The following is an 18,673-nucleotide window of genomic DNA, read 5'->3' as shown; positions in this document are numbered from 1 at the left end:
TCAACTGGCAAAATGTATTATCTAGTCTAGAGCAAAGGTTTCTAAACTTTTTAGATGTCCAAATGATAAATTTCATAGTGTAAGTTGACTTATGAAGTATATACTAACATAATGTAGTACATTCATTAGTTAATATTTCAAGGCACAATATCTATTTAAAAGAAGGTTCACCATTTATGAAACCCCGTCTCCACAAAAATACAAAAATTAGCCAGGCGTGGTGTCGGGTGCCTCTAATCCCAGCCACTCGGAAGGCTGAGTAAGGAGAATCGCTTGAAACCAAAAGGCGAAGGTTGCAGTGAACCAAGATCATGCCACTGCACTCCAGCCCGGGTGACAAAGCAAGATTCTGTCTCAAAAAAAAAAAAAAAAAAAAGTTCACCATTTATAATGATGAATGTATGTAAATCCATATTCAAAATAGTCTTCATAATTTGTAAGCTTCTTACCCAATTTCTTATATTTGATTAGTCATTACTTTTTTTGCTTAAATATAGGTGAAAAAGATTTGCGCTGGAGATAGAATTTCACCTCTGACCTCTGTCACTTTCTTATTGTTCCCTTGTCCCTGTGTTATTAATATAATCTTCAAGCCATAGTTTCTTTTCTTTTTTTTTGAGACGGAGTCTCACTCTGTCGCCCAGGCTAGAGTGTGGTGGTGCGATCTCAGCTCACTGCAACCTCTACCTCCTGGATTCAAGCAATTCTCCTGCCTCAGCCTCCAAGTAGCTGGGATTACAGATGCTCACCACCATGCCCGGCTAATTTTGGTATTTTTAGTAGCGACGGGGTTTCACCATGTTGGCCAGGCTGGTCTCGAACTCCCGATCTCCAGTGTTCTGCCCGCCTCGGCCTCCCAAAGTGCTGGGATTACAGGTGTGAGCCACCATGCCCAGCCCATAGTTTCTTAATAATAATATTTTTAAGGTTTATATCAATTTTAGGCCAGGCGCAGTGGCTCACGCCTGTAATCCCAGCACTTTGGGAGGCCGAGGCAGGCAGATCATGAGGTCAGGAGATCAAGACCATCCTGGCTAACACGGTGAAACCCCGTCTCTACTAAAAATACAAAAATTAGCCGGGCGTGGTGGCGGGCACCTGTAATCTCAGCTACTCAGGAGGCTGAGGCAGGAGAATCACTTGAACCTGGGAGGCGGAGGTTGCAGTGAGCCGAGGTCACGCCATTGCACTCCAGCCTGGGTATCAAAGTGAGACTCCACCCCAAAAAAAAAAAAAGGTTTATATCAATTTTAGAGGGTTAATTCGGTTAATACTGAATAATATAATTCCAATTCCATCTACAATTGAAAGATAAATTGCTATAAGTCAAATTATGTAGAAACCAAAATTAAAAAAAAAAAGAGTGAAGGGGTGCCATTAATGCCCTCAGATTGTGGATGCTCAGAAAACCTCAACTATTACACATAACACATAACACTGTATCATATGGATTGAGTGACTATGTGGGTTCAATCTGCATGGTAAATATTGGGAAAATTCTTTTCTTTTAGATAAAAGTAAACATAAATAGGAGGTGTGATTTTCTTTTCCTGGACAGAGGTGCATTCGAACCACTTTAGAGGCCAGGCCTGTCAGTCCCTCACCGTGCCTTGTGCACCAGCCCACACCATCAGCAGCTTCATCAGGTAAATGCTGCTCCCTTTGTAAAGGGGATGTAAGTCTCATTTGAATTATAGCTGGAAGCTTTCAGCCCTCTGGAAGTCTTGGGATTCTCCCGTCATAATTTTTTTTTTATTTTTTATTTTTGAGATGGAGTCTGTCTCTGTCACCCAGTGGCACAATCTTGGCTCACTGCAACCTCCACTTCCCAGGCTCAAGCAATCCTCCTGCCTCAACCTCCCAAGCAGCTGGGACCACAGACATCAACCACCATGCCCAGCTAATTTTTGTATTTTTGGTAGAGACGGGGTTTCATCATGTTGCTCCAGCTGGTCTCAAACTCCTGAGCTCAAGTGATTTGCCCACCCCAGCCTCCCAAAGTGCTGGGATTACAGGCGTGAGCCACGGTGCCTGGCCTCCAGTCATAATTCTGATTCACAAACTGTACGGAACAATTAGGTTGTATATGTACTGTAAATGAACTAGTGCATCCATTGTTGACTCAAGTTTTTTCAACTGTTACTATGTATAAAAGGTTTTCTAGATCATTTTTGATAAGAAATTAAGTCCAACATCATACTGGTGATATTAGAAAATAAACTGGACATTTATCCTTCAGATTGCAAAATTCACTCATTTCATTCCAAAAAAATGTTAACGAGTTATTAATGAGATCTGTGGCCTCCAAAAAGGGTTCTGTATACCCAATTACATTTTATCTTATATTTTATACTTATATCTTTTTTATATTTCCTTTTATTTATTTATATTTATTTTTGGCTGGGCATAGTGGCTTACATCTGTAATCCGAGCAATTAGAGACCGGCCTTCGCAACACAGTGAGGCCCTGTTTCTAAAAAAAAAAAAAGGTACATATACATATATTCTCATATATCCTAAAAATTGTTTTTGTAGTATATGATTAAAAAAAAGAAACTCTAGCCACCATGGGATTAGACTATGGGCATTTGCCTCAACCAGGATAAATGACATTAAAAGAATAAATTTACATGTCCTTACAATTTCAGGGACAATGGTTCTCAACCAGAGGGAGGAAGTGGAGATGGGTGCATATAGAATTATCTTCATATGGCCAGGTGTCACGCCTACAATCCCAGCACTTTGGGAGGCCGAGGCGGGTGGATTACTGGAGGTCAGGACTTCAAGACCAGCCAACATGGTGAAACCCCATCTCTACTAAAAACACAAAATTAGCTGGGCATGGTGGCATGCACCTGTAATCCCAGCTACTCGGGAGATTGAGGCAGGAGGCGGAAGTTGCAGTCAGCCAAGATTGCGCCGTTGCATCCCAGCCTGGGCAAAAAGAGCAAAACTCTGTCTCAAAAAAAAAAAAGAATTATCTACATATACTGGCTTCTATCCAGGCCCCTTTATTCTACTCCACCCCAAGTGGTTTCAACTATCAGGGAAGAGGCTGTCAATTGGAGGCAGATGTGTGTGTGTATGTGTGTTTGTGTGTGGGGGTGTGTGTGTGGGTGCAGTGGCTCACGCCTATAGTTCCAGCACTTTGGGAGGCCAAGGTAGGAGAATTGCTTGAGGCCATGAGTTTGAGACCAGCCTGGGCAACATTAGAAAGACCTCGTCTCTAAAATTAAAAAAAAAAAAGTAAAAATTTTATAAAGTAAAAAATGAAAGAAAGAGCCTGCTATAGTTAAAAGTAGACCAAAAAAAAAAAAAAAAAAAAAAAAACAGAGAAAGAGAAAATTGAAGATAACTTGGTCCTCCCCTATTTGAATTCTGTTTTTCTGTATCAGTGTGGGCAAATTACCTAAAACTTCCATGTCCTAAATACAATATGAGGTTCTGTACAGATTCCAATATGCCATGTGCCAGTCCTACCTTTTTTGGAATGAGTTACAGAGATATTGATACAAGTACAATGAGAGAGAAGGTACTTTTGTCATATGTTGATAAAATCTTGTGCATCACCTAACTACATCTGGTATAATGATCTATGATGCCAACATTACTCAAAGCAGGCACCACTGTTTACTTTGGTGTAGTCAATGGCAGACCTTATAAATCAAATCATTTTCAGTAATACAACTACCAGGCAAAATAATAACTTCATCATTCCACAGAGATCTTCTACTGAGGATCTAAAATGTGGAGGCATAAATGGGGAAGAGAAGGAGGGAATGTGATGGTCAAGGTCACTCTACCAATCAGTTCTTCCCAGACCGACGCTTTGTTCCCCCGTAGGCTCAGCTCCCGCTCCCAGGTCTCTGGCCTAGACAGCTTCATCCTCTTCCCAGCTCTGCTAGAATCCCAAGGCCCAGGAAGGCGACTTCGAGAAAAGAGCTGTAGGTTGGAGGGGTATCTGAGGATAGGGAAGAAAGAGGTCTATCATTTCAGAGTCAGCAAGCAAATAACTCAGAAAAGGAAAGGTGAGTCATGTTTACAGGGCATGTCTGCCCCAATAGGCCTGAAAATAACTCAGAGAAGGAAAGGTGAGTCATGTTTACAGGTGAGTCAGAAAAGGAAAGTCAGCAATTGGAAAGTCAGTCATGTCTACGGGGCATGTCTGCCTAAAGTCATGTTGCTGGGTTTGAGAACTACTGGGATGGGGGCCATGGATGTTGAAGAGTTACGGAATTACTTAGATGGAATGCATGCTCAGGGTGGAGCTCCTCACCTGTAACCCAGCAGGGCTTGAACGTGCTGGGCAGGCTCGTGGATGTGCAGTCGCTGAACCAGCTTCTTCAGGGTGAACCTTGGAGGATTCTTTTTCTCTGACACTGTATCACGGGCCTTCTCAAACTGTGGAAACATCCCCAAGTCCCACAGGGGTCCTTTCATCCATGACCATGGGAACTTTCTTCAATAAAGCAGATTGTAAGACCATCCTATCCCTATGTGGTAATTTCTTTCTTCAAAATAGATTTGGCCAAGGAGTAGGAATAGAGGGTACAAATCTCTGGCAACAAGAGCTCCCATGGTGAGCAGCACAGCTCTTTGGGGTCACCGTTTCATTCACACAAGCAGTTAACATGGGTTGACTGGCTTGTGAGAAACAAGGTGGGGATAGAATGAACACAGGACAGCTTTGTTTGTAGAGGAGGGGAAAGGGAAAATCAGCTCCGATTTAAATCACTAAGACTCTTAATAGATAAATAGAGAAACGAGCACAATGCAGGCTACAAGGAGTTTAAAAACTAAACGTAGGCCGGGCATGGTGGCTCACGCCTGTAATCCTAACACTTTGGGAGGCCAAGGCAGGTGGATCATTTGAATCCCAGCTACTCGGGAGGGAGGAGTAGGAGGTCAGGAGTTTGAGACCAGTCTGACCAACATGGTGAAACCCCGCCTCTACTAAAACTACAAAAAAATTAGCTGGGCGTGGTGGCGCATGTCTGTACTCCCAGCTACTCGGGAGGCTGAGGCAGGAGAATTGCTTGAACCCAGGAGGTGGGGATTGCAGTAAGCCAAGACAGCACCACTGCACTCCAGCCCGGGCTACAGAGCAAGACTTCGTCTCAAAAATAAATAAATAAATAAAAACTAAAAGTAGGTAGCTTTCAGAATCTTCTATGGTAGAAGAACTAAATTTAGGATATATTAATAGGATGAAGAGAAAAGATGAGTTGACCAACTGAGAATGTGTTTTTTCTTATAACGCTAATATATATTTTCCTAGTCATCTGTTTTAATAATGATGATGGTAGTGATACCTAACACTTATTTACTTCCAGAAATTGTTAGAAATACTTTAAATATAGTAACTTATTTAATCTTTATGACAATCTAACAATGTAGGTTCTGCTTTATTCCCATTTAATACATGAGAAAACTGAGGCAAGAGAGGTTAAATCATTTGACCAATGTCTCATAGCCAGTAAGGGGTGGATGGGAGATTCAAACCCGGGTGATGTGAATCCAGATTCTATGCTCTTAACTGCTAAGTACAATACCTTATTTGTCTGAAAGTAAAAAGATTTTGTTTGGTTTGTTTTTAAAACTTCCTGTGAAAGGTAAATATTTCATAATGTTTTTAACTCACTTATCCAACTTTACTGACATGTCACCTGGCAGTAAAATACAATACCAGCTGGGTGTGGTGGCTCACATCTGTAATCCCAGCACTTTGGGAGGTCAAGGCGGGTGGATCACGAGGTCAGGAGTTCGAGACCAGCCTGGCCAACATGGTGAAACCCCATCTCTACTAATAATACAAAACTTAGCTGGGCATGGTGGCACACGCCTGTAGTCCCAGTTACTCAGGAGGCTGAGGCAGGAGAATCGCTTGAGCCTGGGAGGTGGAGGTTGTAGTGAGCCAAGACTGCACCACTGCAGCACTCCAGCCTGGGTCACAGTGCATGACTTTGTCTCAAAAACAAAAAACAAAAAACAAAAATACAATACCAAGAAGAGCGAAGTGAAAAAAAAAAAAACCACATGCCTTTCCCAGTGCTCTCAGACCCTTACCCACAATCACAGCCAAGAATCCCCAGGAAGAAAGTATTTTTAACCCTAATAGAATTTTGTTCCTAAATATTAGTCCAGAAAAGATTGTACATGCACATATACAACCCCAGAAGAAGGGACTCACCTTTCTCTGCTCATCTCTAAGAAACACTATGTACCTTGGAAAAGGTCTGCAAGAAAATGGAGGCTCCATCCTCTGTAGGGACAGGAGAAGCAGTTTAAAAAAGGGAAATGGAGGCTGCCCTTGAAGAGACTCAGTCAATAGCCCTGAAGGTGCATCTCTACCAAAAAGGAAGTCAACTAGAAAAGAAGCCTGCCCTGCACCACATGCCCCCAAGCTCTACCCAGCTCCCCTGCATTTCTCTGACTCCCTTTGCTCCTGGTGTGGGACTCCCCAGCATCAGCATGCTCCCTCGTCCTGCCCTTCCTGGAGAAAAGGGGCGTGGGTTGAGGGCTGGAGCAGTGACTGACTGGAGAGCAGGGTGGCCGGCGGGGGCGTCTCTTGGCCCGGTGCTTCCGAGGGTTGTACTTAGCCAGCTGGTACTCGTCAAACTGAGCAAATTTGTCCGTCATGGCAGTACGGAGACAGGCGGGCAGGGGCACCAGCTTATTCTTATCTCCCTCAGCCAGGCTCTGTCAAAGAGAGAGGAGACCACTAGAAGCAAGACCCAAACCAACCCTCCAAAACAAAACGAGGCCACTTCATGGAGATACATGAGAGCACAGAATAGCGAGAAAGTTCCCAGCCCTAGCCCCAAAATCACAATTTCTGTGGTACTGATTTTCATTTCTTCATTAGAAACATGAGGTCCTGGCTGGGCAGGGTGGCTCACCTTTACGCCTGTAATCCCAGCACTTAGGGAGGCCAAGGCCAGTGGATCACCTGAGGTCAGGAGTTCAAGACCAGCCTGGCCATCATGGTGAAACCCCATCTCTGCTAACAATACAAAAATTAGCCAAGCATGGTGGTGTACGCCTGTAATCCCAGCTACTCGGGAGGCTGAGGAAGGAGAATCGCTTGAACCTGGGAGGCGGAGATTGCAGTGAGCCGAGATCACGCCATTGTACTCCAGCCTGGGCGACAAGAGTGAAACTCCGTCACCAAAAAAAAAAAAAAAAAAAAAAAAAGCATGAGGTCCAGAATAAGACCATTTTTTTTTTTTCTCAAACTTTGGTCCACCAGCCCTTCTCGATCACATTCTCCATGTTGGGCAACCCAGCCTAGTGGAGGGAGAAGCTGTCCTGTCTAGGCACCAATGCTGAGGAAAGCTGAGGGGAAGCCAAACTGCCTGAGAATTTTCTCCAAGGATGCAGTGAGCATAAGAGAAGGAATGAAGTGAAGGCCCAAGCTCAGGGAAATGAGTACCATACCTGGTAAAGCTCAGCCACCTGGATCCAGTCAGAAGGCAGCTGGACAATGGCACAGAAATATCGTCGCAGGTGGGGGCGACACGCCGGCAAGAAGGCAGCAATGGCCAAGATTTTATTGGCCACATTCCGGACGTTCAGCTGCTGCCTGGCATACAAGGATGCCTAGGACACAGGGTGAGAGGACTAGAATCTCAGTCACTCCTCCCGTAGCTTTCTGCCCTGAACTTACTTGCTGATTGAGTGTGCCTGTATAAAACCTTTCCTGAGCCCTCCACATTGTCCACAAAATACGAAGCCCAGGCCACCTGACTTGGCATTCTAAGTCCTCCATACTCTATCCCTTACCCACCTTTCCAGCATATCTTCTTCTGAGTGTACTGACTGCCTTGTAAGTCAACCAGGCCTTTTCCTTCTTTGGAAGACCTCCTGCATCAATAGCTATCAAAAATTTACTCAGGGTTCAAATCATTTATTAAACCCGCCATTCTCCAAAGCATCATAGAAGCTATTTCCCACCACGCTCTTCTCTGCTTCAGAAATGCTCACTGTCTAATATTCCAGCTGTATTTGTATGATATTTGGAAAAGTATTTTGCTTCCCTAACAATACTATAAGCTCCTTGAGAGAATGGGTACTTACTAAACAAACCAAGCCTAGTATACTCTTTCCCCCATTCTTCACTGGACCACAGGGACTAGGCCTCAGACTCACCCAGAAATTCTTCCTAAGAGAAGCTCCTCCAACCCCCAACATGAGGCTAGTCACCACCCTGCCACACACCATAACCACACCCCCGTCTACCAGCTTCACGCCCCCATCCCTTCCTTCACACCTCAATACCTTGAGGATAAACTCAGGCTCCAGGAGGGCAAGATCACGACAGATTTCAAAAATGGCAGCCAGGGTGGGGTCAGATGCATCGTTTGTGTTTACTTCTGAGACCAGAGTAGAGCACAGCAAGCTCAGTAGAGCCATCTGGGAATTGAGAAAGAGGGAAGAAATGAGAAGAGAGGTAACAAGGACCAACTGAACATCCATGCAGACTAACTTACAAAGTCAAAGACAGAGAGAATGGACTCGAGATGTGGAGTCCAATTGAGAACTTACACAAGGGGATTAGCGCCAGGCATGGTGGCTCACATCTGTAATCCCAGCACTCTGGGAGACTGAGGCGGGCAGACCACCTGAGGTCAGGAGTTCAAGAGCAGCCTGGCCAGCAGGGCGAAGTCCTGTCTCTACCGAAGATACAAAAATTAGCCAGGCATGGCAGTGCATGCCTATAATTCCAGCTACTCAGGAAGCTGAGGCAGGAGAATAACGAACTCCAGAGGCAGAGGTTGCAATGAGCTGAGATTATGCCATTGCACTCCAACCTAGGTGACAGAGTGAGACTCCATCTCAAAAAAAAAAAAAAAGAAAAAAAGAAAAAGAAAAGAAAGAAAAGAGAGAAAGGAAAGAAAAAAAGAAAAGGAAAATAAAAGAAAAAAGAAAAGGGGATTAGGAAGTGAGAAATAAGAGCTAGGTTGTATCCCTATCTTCCCCTTCCAACTGGGGAGGGGACCTGGTTCAAGTACTCCACCGCCAACCTCCCCTCCACACCATTAACCTTTTCCCAACTCTTGAACTTTTACCTTCTTTTCCTGAAGGACATGGTCAGTAGGCTCTGGATGAGATTCAGAGTCTCCAGAGGTGAGCTTCACGGCCAGATCCTCCACCTCCTCCTCCTCTCCCAAGCTCAGACTATAAGAAGGCATTTGGGTCTCTGCCCTTTTCTTCTCTTCTGAATCAAACCAACGACCCTGGGGATAGTAGTGGCAGTTATGAATCACAGCATGTATCCACAGCTCCTCAAACCCAGATGGGTCTGAAGGCAGCACCAGACCACGGGAAAAGTCTACATCTTCATTAATAGCACCTCTAATCTCCTCTCCCTTCACACACCAGCACTGATGTGTCCTGTCTGACTTACTGCTCTCACACACCACCTTGCTCTACTCAACCTTCGGAGGCTTCACCCACATGCTTCACGATCTGCCCCTGCTTTCATCTCTTCATTGATGTCACAACCTGGGAGCATGGGGCTCTTCACACACCTTTTAGGATATTAGTAAGATGTTTTGGGGGTCAGAAGAAAAAGGGCAAAGCCTCATATTAATCCCGCAGCAGCCATGGGCTGCTTAACCTCTCTGAACCTCAGCTTTCTCTCATTCACTACCACGTATCTGATAGGGCCACTGGGAAATTAAATGGAGTGATATATGTATGTATGACCCTTTGCAAAATGCAAAGCCCTAAATCAATGTAAGATGGCAGCAGTTGTAATCCTGATAACAACCCTGTGAAGTAGATTTTCATTAAATTCATTTTAAAGGTGAGGAAATTAAAGCTCTAAAGGGCTAAGAGGTTGCCCAAGGTTGCATAGTTTGTAATTGGCAGAGACAGAAGAGGGTTCAGATTAGCCTTGTCCCTCAACCCGAAACACAAGTATATACAGAAACAATGTGTGTCCATCTAGTGATTCTGAACTGTATACTAAATGTAGGCATGTAGATGGGTAAAAGTGGACATGTATTTGCACATGCACAGACAATTAAGTGGTCTCTGGTATAAGCCCTGATAGGGCTGTTGGAAAATTAATTAACAGAGGTATCTCATGCCTGATCTCAAAAGCACCTAACTGACTCTGCTATAGTAACATTAAGCTGGCTCTTCTGAGCAGAGGCTTCCTAAGGACAGGGACTGTTTTTTGTTGTGGTCTTTTGGGCTTTCATTTTTTTGAGACACAGTCTCTCTCTGTTGCCCAGGCTGGAGTGCAGTGATGCAATCTCGCCTCCCAGTTTAAGCAATTCTCGTGCCTCAGCCTCCCAAGTAGCTGGGATTACAGGTGCGTGCCACCACACCCGGCTAATTTTTGTATTTTTGGTAGAGATGGGGTTTCATCATGTTGCCCAGGCTGGTCTTGAACTCCTGGACTCAAGTGATCCACCCGCTTTGGCCTCCCAAAGTGCTGGGATTACAGGCATGAGCCACCGCACCCAACCAGGACAGGAATTGTTTTTGATCTATTGCACAAAATCTCCAAAGTAGATAGGCAATAAAAGTAACGATGCCAGTGAAGATGGTCCTGCAACAAAGGGCACCTTCGGAGAGGCTCTGAGGAGAGAAGATAGCCAGACACAGGCAGCATAGAGAGAAACTGAGACACTGAAAGCTAGAGACAACAGCATACAACAGACATGGCTGGGGTCAAGATGAGTGCCTGGAGCTATTACCAAAGTTGCTTCCTGAGCTGTCTCTGTGGCAGAGATGGATTTCAGGGCTATAGGGCAGGTTGAAAGGTCTAGTCCCTTAGAGAAATGCTGAGCCCTCCAACTTGGAGGCTCAGAGAGCAGGCAATTGCTGTTGTTCACACGGTACAAATCAGCTTGCGTCATGTGAGATATCTGTAGACTCTGGAACAAGGGGGTGGCAGACACAGTGCTCTTTAGACTAGGGAGGGTGGCCAGGCACCGGTTCTCCAAGGAGAGGATGTCTGGGTGGGCAGACACATATCCATGTGGTTTTTCCCTGGTCTTCAGGTCAGGAAGCGTGGCTAGGCACTGGTTCTTCAAGGAGAGGATATCTGAGTGGGTAGATACATGCTGATGTAGTTTCTCCATGGGCTGTAAGTCAGGGAGCATAGCCAGGCACCGGTTCTCCAAAGAGAGGATGTCTGGATGGGCAGACACATGCCCATGGAGTTTTTCCATGGCTGAAACTCAGCTTGTATATGCCTAGAAGGAGAGAAAGACAGGAGATGAGCACCTGGCTGCACTGAGCGTGTATTTGCACGAGAGCATATCTTCCCCACAGCCCTCCTGATAATGCCAATGATTTGTGGGTAGAAAACAACCAATGTTGTTTTTCCCAGGACTGGGTTCATCCAAAGAATATTCTAAGAGAGAGGGATAGGGAAAAGGTAACGCAGAGGCTTAAGAGCAGAGAAATTAAGAAAAGGCCAGGTGCAGTGGCTCATGCCTGTAATCCCAACACTTTGGGAGCTGAGGCAAGAGGATTGCTTGAGCCCAAGAGTTTGAGGCAAGCCTGGGCAACACGGTGAAACCTCATCTCTAGAAAGTTTTAAAAAAATAAAAAATATTTCTTAAAAAAAAAAAAAAAAAAAACAGGCCGGGCGCGGTGGCTCACGCTTGTAATCCCAGCACTTTGGGAGGCCAAGGCGGGCGGATCACGAGGTCAGGAGATCGAGACCACGGTGAAACCCCATCTCTACTACAAATACAAAAAATTAGCCGGGCGTGGTGGCAGGCACCTGTAGTCTCAGCTACTCGGAGAGGCTGAGGCAGGAGAATGGCGTGAACCCGGGAGGCGGAGCTTGCAGTGAGCCGAGATCGCGACACTGCACTCCAGCCTGGGCGACAGAGCGAGACTCCGTCTCAAAAAAAAAAAAAAAAAAAAAAAAAACAACAACAAAAAGGAATGGCTGGAGAGGAAGGGACATGCCTTCTCATAAGAAGGTAAAGGAGACCCAACCCCCCTGACCCCCACTGCAGGACTATCAGTTTGATCCCTACTTAGTAGAGAGGCCTCGCAATATAATCTGGACTGTGGGTTCGTAGCTCCGGAGAAACAGGTACTTTAATCAAGTTGTCAATATTCACCACCTCAGCTTCCTTGCCTCCTATTCACTCTAACCAACTAAATGGGATCCTGTCCCCACCAGTCCACAAGTCCTCTTAGGTAACCAAGGAACTTTTTGTTACTCCCATAAATAAATACATCTTGGCCTTTATCTTATTTCACCCCTCAAGTAGAATATGACATTGTTGATTACTCTCTCATTAAAACTCTGTCCTCCTTTGCTTTCCATGATGCTACTGTCCTGATTTTCTTCTTAAAACTATTCTGGCTAGATCTTCTTAGGGATTCTTTCTCTGCCATTTCTTAACATCAATGCTCCTTGCGGTTCTATTCTAATCCTTGTACATACTTTCCTGGGGTGGTCTCACCTACTATGTGGCTCCAAATGACATTTCTATGCTGGCGACTCACAGATCTATTCCTGGACCTAGATCTCCCTTCTGAGCTTCATATTCACTTATCCATTTGCCTGTTGGACATCCCCACTGGATGACTCAAAGGTGCTCCAAATTCCACAGATCCTAAATGTATCATCTTTCTCCTTCTCATATCTCTGCCCCAAATCCATTCCCCTTCCTTTGCCCCCTCTGCCTCCTGGAGTTTGAAGTGAGACAGACTTTAGTTTGAATCCTCCTTTACCGTGGAATCTTGGTTGGATAAGATACTTAAATTCTCTGTGTTTCTAGGGTTTTCTCATTTATAAAATTGAGAAAAATGCTTACCTCACAGAGTTGTTATAGAAATAAATGAGAAAAAAATATTAGGCACTTTGAGCATTGCCTGGCACTAAGTGTTCAATATAGAAGCTATTATTATTTGTTATTATTATCCAGTAAACTACTAAATCCTATTGATACTACTCCCTCAGTGTCTCTCAAATCTATCCAATTCTCTCCATTCCTCCTGCCACCACCTTTGTTGAAACCCTTTAATCCATGTGGTGACATACTGTATATAGATTTGTCTAAAGGACCTCCCTGCTAGAGCCAGATGTGGTAGCCTGTAATCCCAGCGACTCTCGAAGGCTGAGGCAGGAGGATCACTTGAGCCCAGGAGTTTAAAACCAGCCTGAGTTACATAGTGAGACTCCTTTTTTCTTTTTGAGACAAAGTCTTGCTCTGTCACCCAGGCTGGAGTGCAATGGCACAATCTTGGCTCACTGCAACCTCCGCCTCCTGGGTTCAAGCCATTCTGCCTCAGCCTCCCAAGTAGCTGGAATTACAGGCGCCCGCCACTATGCCCAGCTAATTTTTTTTTTTTTGTACTTTTAGTAGAGACAGGGTTTCACTATGTTGGCCAGGCTGGTCTCGAACTCCTGACCTTGTGATCCGCCCACCTCGGCCTCCCAAAGTGCTGGGATTACAGGCGTGAGCCACTGCACCTGGCCGACTCCTTTTTTTTTCTAAAGCATGTTTGCTTATTAGCCCACTTGCTAATTGTTTCTCCTTTGTTTTTTTTTTTTTTTTTTTTTGCTTTTTGCTTTTTGAGACGGAGTCTCACTCTATTGCCAGGCTGGAGTGCAGTGGCGCAGTCTCAGCTCACTGCAATCTTGACTTCCCGGGTTCAAGTGATTCTCCTGCCTCAGCCTCCCAAGTAGCTGGGATTACAAGTGCACGCCACCACACCCAGCTAATTTTTGTATTTGTAGTAGAGACGGGGTTTCACCATGTTGGTCAGAATGGTCTTGGTCTCCCGACCTCATGATCCACCCACCTGAGCCTCCCAAAGTGCTAGGATTACAGGCGTGAGCCACCGCACCCAGCCTAATTGTTTCTCTTTACTGAAATAAAACTCCTTAACATAAGGGCTCCTCTGTCTTGCTCCCCTCTGCATCCTCAGCATCACACACAAAACCTGACTTCTGGTCACTTCCCAGCATCATCTCTCACTAACACCCCAATCTAACTGTCAGCACTCTAAGCTTCAATCATACAAATTTTATTTAGCTTTTTAATTGCCAAGGTATCTCTTGACTCTGGGCCTTTGCACAGGCAGAGCCCTGGAACACTCTTTCTTCTACCAACACCACCCCTCCTTTACAAGGCCAAATGCTACTTTCCTCTCACTCTACAGGCTTCGGTTTCATCATCAATTCCTCCAAAAAGCCTGTGCTGACACCAAGCCCCAGTCTGGTTTAGGTGGCCTTCTCCTTGTTTTCACAACACCCATACTTCCCCTATCATAGAGCATATCACCTGTTGGTCTTTCTTCCCAATAGACCATGAAGTTCCTGAGGAGAGAGACCCTTTTAGCCTTGTTAACCATTGTTCCCACAATTGCTGGTCAGTGGGATTCAGAGGCGTTTGAGAATCTGGTAAAAGCTATGGAGCTTTTTCACAGAAAAAAAAAAAAAAGAGTATATACTGTTTTGTGCTCAATTTTCAGAGTGTCTATGAAGCCCATTTATGGACCTCCCAGGATCTCCATAAACTGCAAATTAGAAACCTCTGCCTAACAGAATGCTTGAATTATACCTTCAGGAACCTATTTTCCGGCCGGGTGTGGTGGCTCACACCTGTAATCCCAGCACTTTGGGAGGCTGAGGTGGGAGGATCACTTGAGGTCAGGAGTTCAAGACCAGCCTGGGCAACATAGTGAGACCTCTATTTAAAAAAAAAAATAAAGGAATGTATTTTCTTTTTTATTTGGACAAAGGCTAATCTCTCATTCATATGTAAATATTTTGGGAATAATATTGTTAAGTCAACCACCTAAACTTAGTGTGAAAAAGGTTAGGGACAGGAGTACAGAACACTTCCAAGAAGACCTGAATGACTAACAATCCAGGGCCAAAAAGGACAACAATATCTCACTGGACGTCAGTGTGACAAACACATAAAAAATGATGGCTTCTGTGCCCTATACACTTTGCTCATGTCGTTGCCCTATATAAGCCCCCAAGGAAAGGAGTGGGGAAACTCAGAATTGACTCAGATTTTTTTTTTAAAGAGGTCTCAAACCAAAAATAAACAGAAAAATAAGGACAGTTTATGTAAGCAACATAGTGAGACTGTCCTATCCTTAAAAGGACAGTCTCACTATTTTGCTCATTTTATTTTTTTGCACCCTGGAGTTTTTGAAAGGAGATTCAGCTGAACCACAAACGGAAAGTTAAAGTTCTGTCCCCACTGGGGACAGAACTTCTCTGGAAGTAAACATTGCTAACAGTTTTATACTAACAGTTTCACAGTTTCTATGCATATACAAATACACGCCTTCACCATCACCACTGCTTTTGCTTTACACAAACAGGATCATATTCTGCACTTAGTATATCTCAGAGACCTTGCCCTGTTAACACATTAATACCCACCTCACTCTTTCCATTTTTTTTTTTTTTTTTTTTTTTGAGGCGGAGTCTGGCTCTGTTGTTCACCTCACTGAAATCTCTGCCTCCCGAGTTCAAGCGATTCTCCTGCCTTAGCCTTCCGAGTAACTGGAATTACAGGCGCCCACCACCATGCCCGGCTAATGTTTTGTATTTTCAGTAGAGAGGGTTTTCACCATGTTGGCCAGGCTGGTCTCAAACTCCTGACCTCAGGTGATCCCCAACCTCCGCCTCCCAAAGTGCTGGGATTACGGGCGTGAACCACCGCGCCCGGCCTCCACCTCACTCTTCAAGTGGCTGTATGGTAGTCTAGCACAGTCTGGGTTTCTATTATTACAAACGGTTCTCATACTACCATTTGTTGGTGACAGCCACTGTCCCCTTTCAATGGGCACACAGGGCAAGGAAGTAAGAGGGGATGATTCTTACGTGGTCTCTCTTCCTGTCCCTCCCTCTCCCTCAGCCTTTTCCTCCTCCTTTCTCACCTCCCCTTTCACGCAGTATACACTCCCTCCCCCTCCCGGAGCCGCTGGGAGGAGCAGAGTGGATGCACCCCTAGCTGAGTCTCGGGTGGTTCCTAACCGGCCCCGCCAGGCCCTTCCCACCCAGCTCTCAGCCTCAGAGCCCAGCGCCCTAGACCCAGGGCCAGGGCAAGTTCTGCCTGCGCTCGGACCCTACCTTAGACTGGGGCTGGAGACCCTGGGTGCCTGACCTGGGGCGTCCGATTCCCGCAGCAGGAAGCAGAAACTTCGCTCTGGATTCCGCTAGTGGGAAGGGTGGCAGCCGGGGGAGGAGCCGGATGCGGATCTGGGAAGAGACAGTGCGGGCGGAGAGTCTCGGGCCCGGGCGGGGCGCAGCAGCTGCTGGAAGGGCGGCGAGCCGAGGGCCGGGCAAGACGACATGCCAGGCCGGCGACGCGAATGCCCAGGACCCCTGCAGCCTTTTCTGGGGCCCAAGTTTAGTTTGTTATTGTTTCTCTTTTTTTCCCTTTCTGGTTCTATTTTCTCCCGTCCCTAGGGCTTCCCCCTCTACCAAATTCGTCTCCTCTGGCTAATTTTCGTCTTTTTTTCTCCCATTAACTCTTCAAACACCGTTTCCTGGAAAAGATTTTAGCAAGTTCGCTGCCTATCTGTACACCTCTCCTTCCTAGTACCAAAGACGGTCAGACTCAATTCATCCTAAATTTCTTTTAAGGAACGCCTTAAAAGGAGACGGAAAGCGGAAAGCAACCACCTGTAACCAAGTGTAGACATCAGTCAATCAAAGTTCGCTGAACTGAGAGCAAGTCCCTCCCCTCCTGTTGATCAGAAATCACACAGAATCTATCTGGAGCCATCCTGAATGATTAATGCTGAACCCTTTCCAGGAAGATGGAACCAGGCTTAGGAAAGAGACAAGTGACCCTTAGGTTAATAATGCTAGCTTCGTAAAGAGAGGACCAAACATAGTAGCAGGAGAAATATGCTTTCTGCCTTTATATAAAGCAGATTAGCTGTCTTCTGGAAAATATCATTGCTTTCCTTAGAGAGTTACCCTTGAGCCTCAGGTAACAGCTGAGCTTCCGCTCAGAATTGAGGGCATTTTACCCTCTATCAACTGAGCCAGTACCCCTTTCCTTCCTTAGAAACCTCCATTGCCACCCACCCCATCAGTCCCAACACTCCCTGCAATGGTCTTTATGTTCGTGTCTCCCCAAAATTTATATATTGAAACCCTAATCCCAATGCGATGGTATTTAGGGTGGGATCTCTTGGAGGTCATTAGGTCATGGAGTTTAGAATACTCATAAATGGGATTGGTGGCCTCATAAGGAGAGACGGAAGAGCTAGCTAGCTCTTTTTCCACGATACGAGGATACAAGAAAACAGCCATCTGCAATCCCAAGGAAGGCCCTCATCTTCAGACGCAGACCATGTTGGCAATCTGATCTTGGACTTCCATTCTCTAGAACTGTGAGAAATAATATTTGTTGTTTAAGCCACCCAGTCTACGGTAATTTGTTATAGCAACCTGAACTAAAACATTTCCTTCTTATAACAAATATTTTAAAGCTCCTTTTATTTTCCTGAAACATAATTCATAAAGAATGTAACTTACCTCCACACACAATTTTAAACAAAAATTTAAAGACAAAAAGTAGAGACAGGGTTTTGCTATGTTGCCCAGGCTCTCTACCTCCAGGACTCAAACAGTCCTCCTACCTTGGCCTCCCAAAGTGCTAGGATTACAGGCATAAGCCACCATGCCTGGCCAAAAATTTAGTAAAATCACTTAAAGAGATATAAAGGAGTCTACAGCCATACCACCCTGAATGTGCCCGATCTCCTTTGATCTTGGAAGCTGAGCAGGGTTGGGCTTGGTTAGTACTTGGATGGGAGATAAAAGGAATGGTAGAAGGAATATGACTTATAATTAAATACTATGTGTTTAGACATGTAAATGCTTGTGCATAACATTCAAGAAGACACAATGCGGTACTCAGATATATGCATCTCTATATAAAATCACCTCGAATGTAACAGCTACAAATGCAGAATGATACAGGCATTATAATGGCAATTCAAATACCATGAACAGAATTACTGATGTGGTATGATTTTCCAGAATACTAAATAACTTTTGGCAGATTTTCAAACAAAACAAGGTATGATCATCCCATGATTTTCATGGTAGTTTCATCCCTGGAAAGTTCAGTGTGTATTAAAACTACGCATAAAATACCTTGTGTTTATATTTAAAATTAAATTATGGTCAGGCACGGTGGCTCACACCTGTAATCCCAGCACTTTGGGAGGCCAAGGTGAGCAGATTACCTGAGGGCAGGAGTTTGAGACCAGCCTGGCCAACATGGTGAAACCTTGTCTCCACTAAAAATACAAAAACTAGCCGGGCATGGTGGTGGCCGCCTGTAATCCCAGCTACTCGGGAGGCTGAGGCCGGAGAATGGCTTGAACCCAGGAAGTGGAGGTTGCAGTGAGCTGAGAGCACACCACTGCACTCCAGCCTGGGTGACAAGAGCAAAACTCCGACTCAAAGAAAAAAAGAAAAAAATTAAGTTAGATCCTAATTAAAATCAGTTTTCAGCTACATGAATGACTGGCAAGTTATTCAAAGTTAAAGATGCGGAAATGTCACTCATTGTGTGGTAGTGTCCTAAACAGTTCCTGAATGTTGAGCTATCCTGGGCCCTACCCATTTAAATGTGTAAAATCATCCTAATTATTGTGAAAGCCAAAAACACCCCCTAGAGGGCAGTGCCACTCACATCGA

The 18,673-nt window shown here is 45.0% G+C and overlaps 1 protein-coding gene across 9 annotated transcripts in view; it reads right to left on the bottom strand.

The window, feature by feature from the left end:
* Window positions 1–18,673, bottom strand: part of TEP1 (telomerase associated protein 1) — a 60,093-nt gene that overhangs the window by 28,692 nt on the left and 12,728 nt on the right. For 6 of the 9 annotated variants that reach the window (XR_004029018.1, XR_004029019.1, XM_030808357.1 and 3 more), the window contains exons 1-9: window positions 16,082–16,184; window positions 10,710–11,210; window positions 9,069–9,236; window positions 8,278–8,412; window positions 7,438–7,599; window positions 6,538–6,699; window positions 6,191–6,262; window positions 4,277–4,401; window positions 3,804–3,961 (exon numbers count right to left, since the gene is read on the bottom strand). Coding sequence is in view for 7 of the 9 variants with exons in the window: in XM_030808357.1 (XP_030664217.1) it covers window positions 3,804–3,961; window positions 4,277–4,401; window positions 6,191–6,262; window positions 6,538–6,699; window positions 7,438–7,599; window positions 8,278–8,412; window positions 9,069–9,236; window positions 10,710–11,186 (1,459 nt within the window). In the remaining 2 variants the exon portion in view is untranslated. Of the gene's footprint in view, window positions 1–3,803; window positions 3,962–4,276; window positions 4,402–6,190; window positions 6,263–6,537; window positions 6,700–7,437; window positions 7,600–8,277; window positions 8,413–9,068; window positions 9,237–10,709; window positions 11,211–14,549; window positions 14,602–16,081; window positions 16,204–18,673 lie in introns of those variants that run through there. The other 3 variants (XM_030808358.1, XM_030808360.1, XM_030808359.1) reach the window with 3 other exon arrangements.

This window comes from Nomascus leucogenys, unplaced genomic scaffold, assembly GCF_006542625.1.
Source record: "Nomascus leucogenys isolate Asia unplaced genomic scaffold, Asia_NLE_v1 Super-Scaffold_361, whole genome shotgun sequence".
Taxonomy (NCBI): Eukaryota; Metazoa; Chordata; class Mammalia; order Primates; family Hylobatidae; genus Nomascus; species Nomascus leucogenys.
This window is presented reverse-complemented; position numbering and strand designations above follow the sequence as displayed.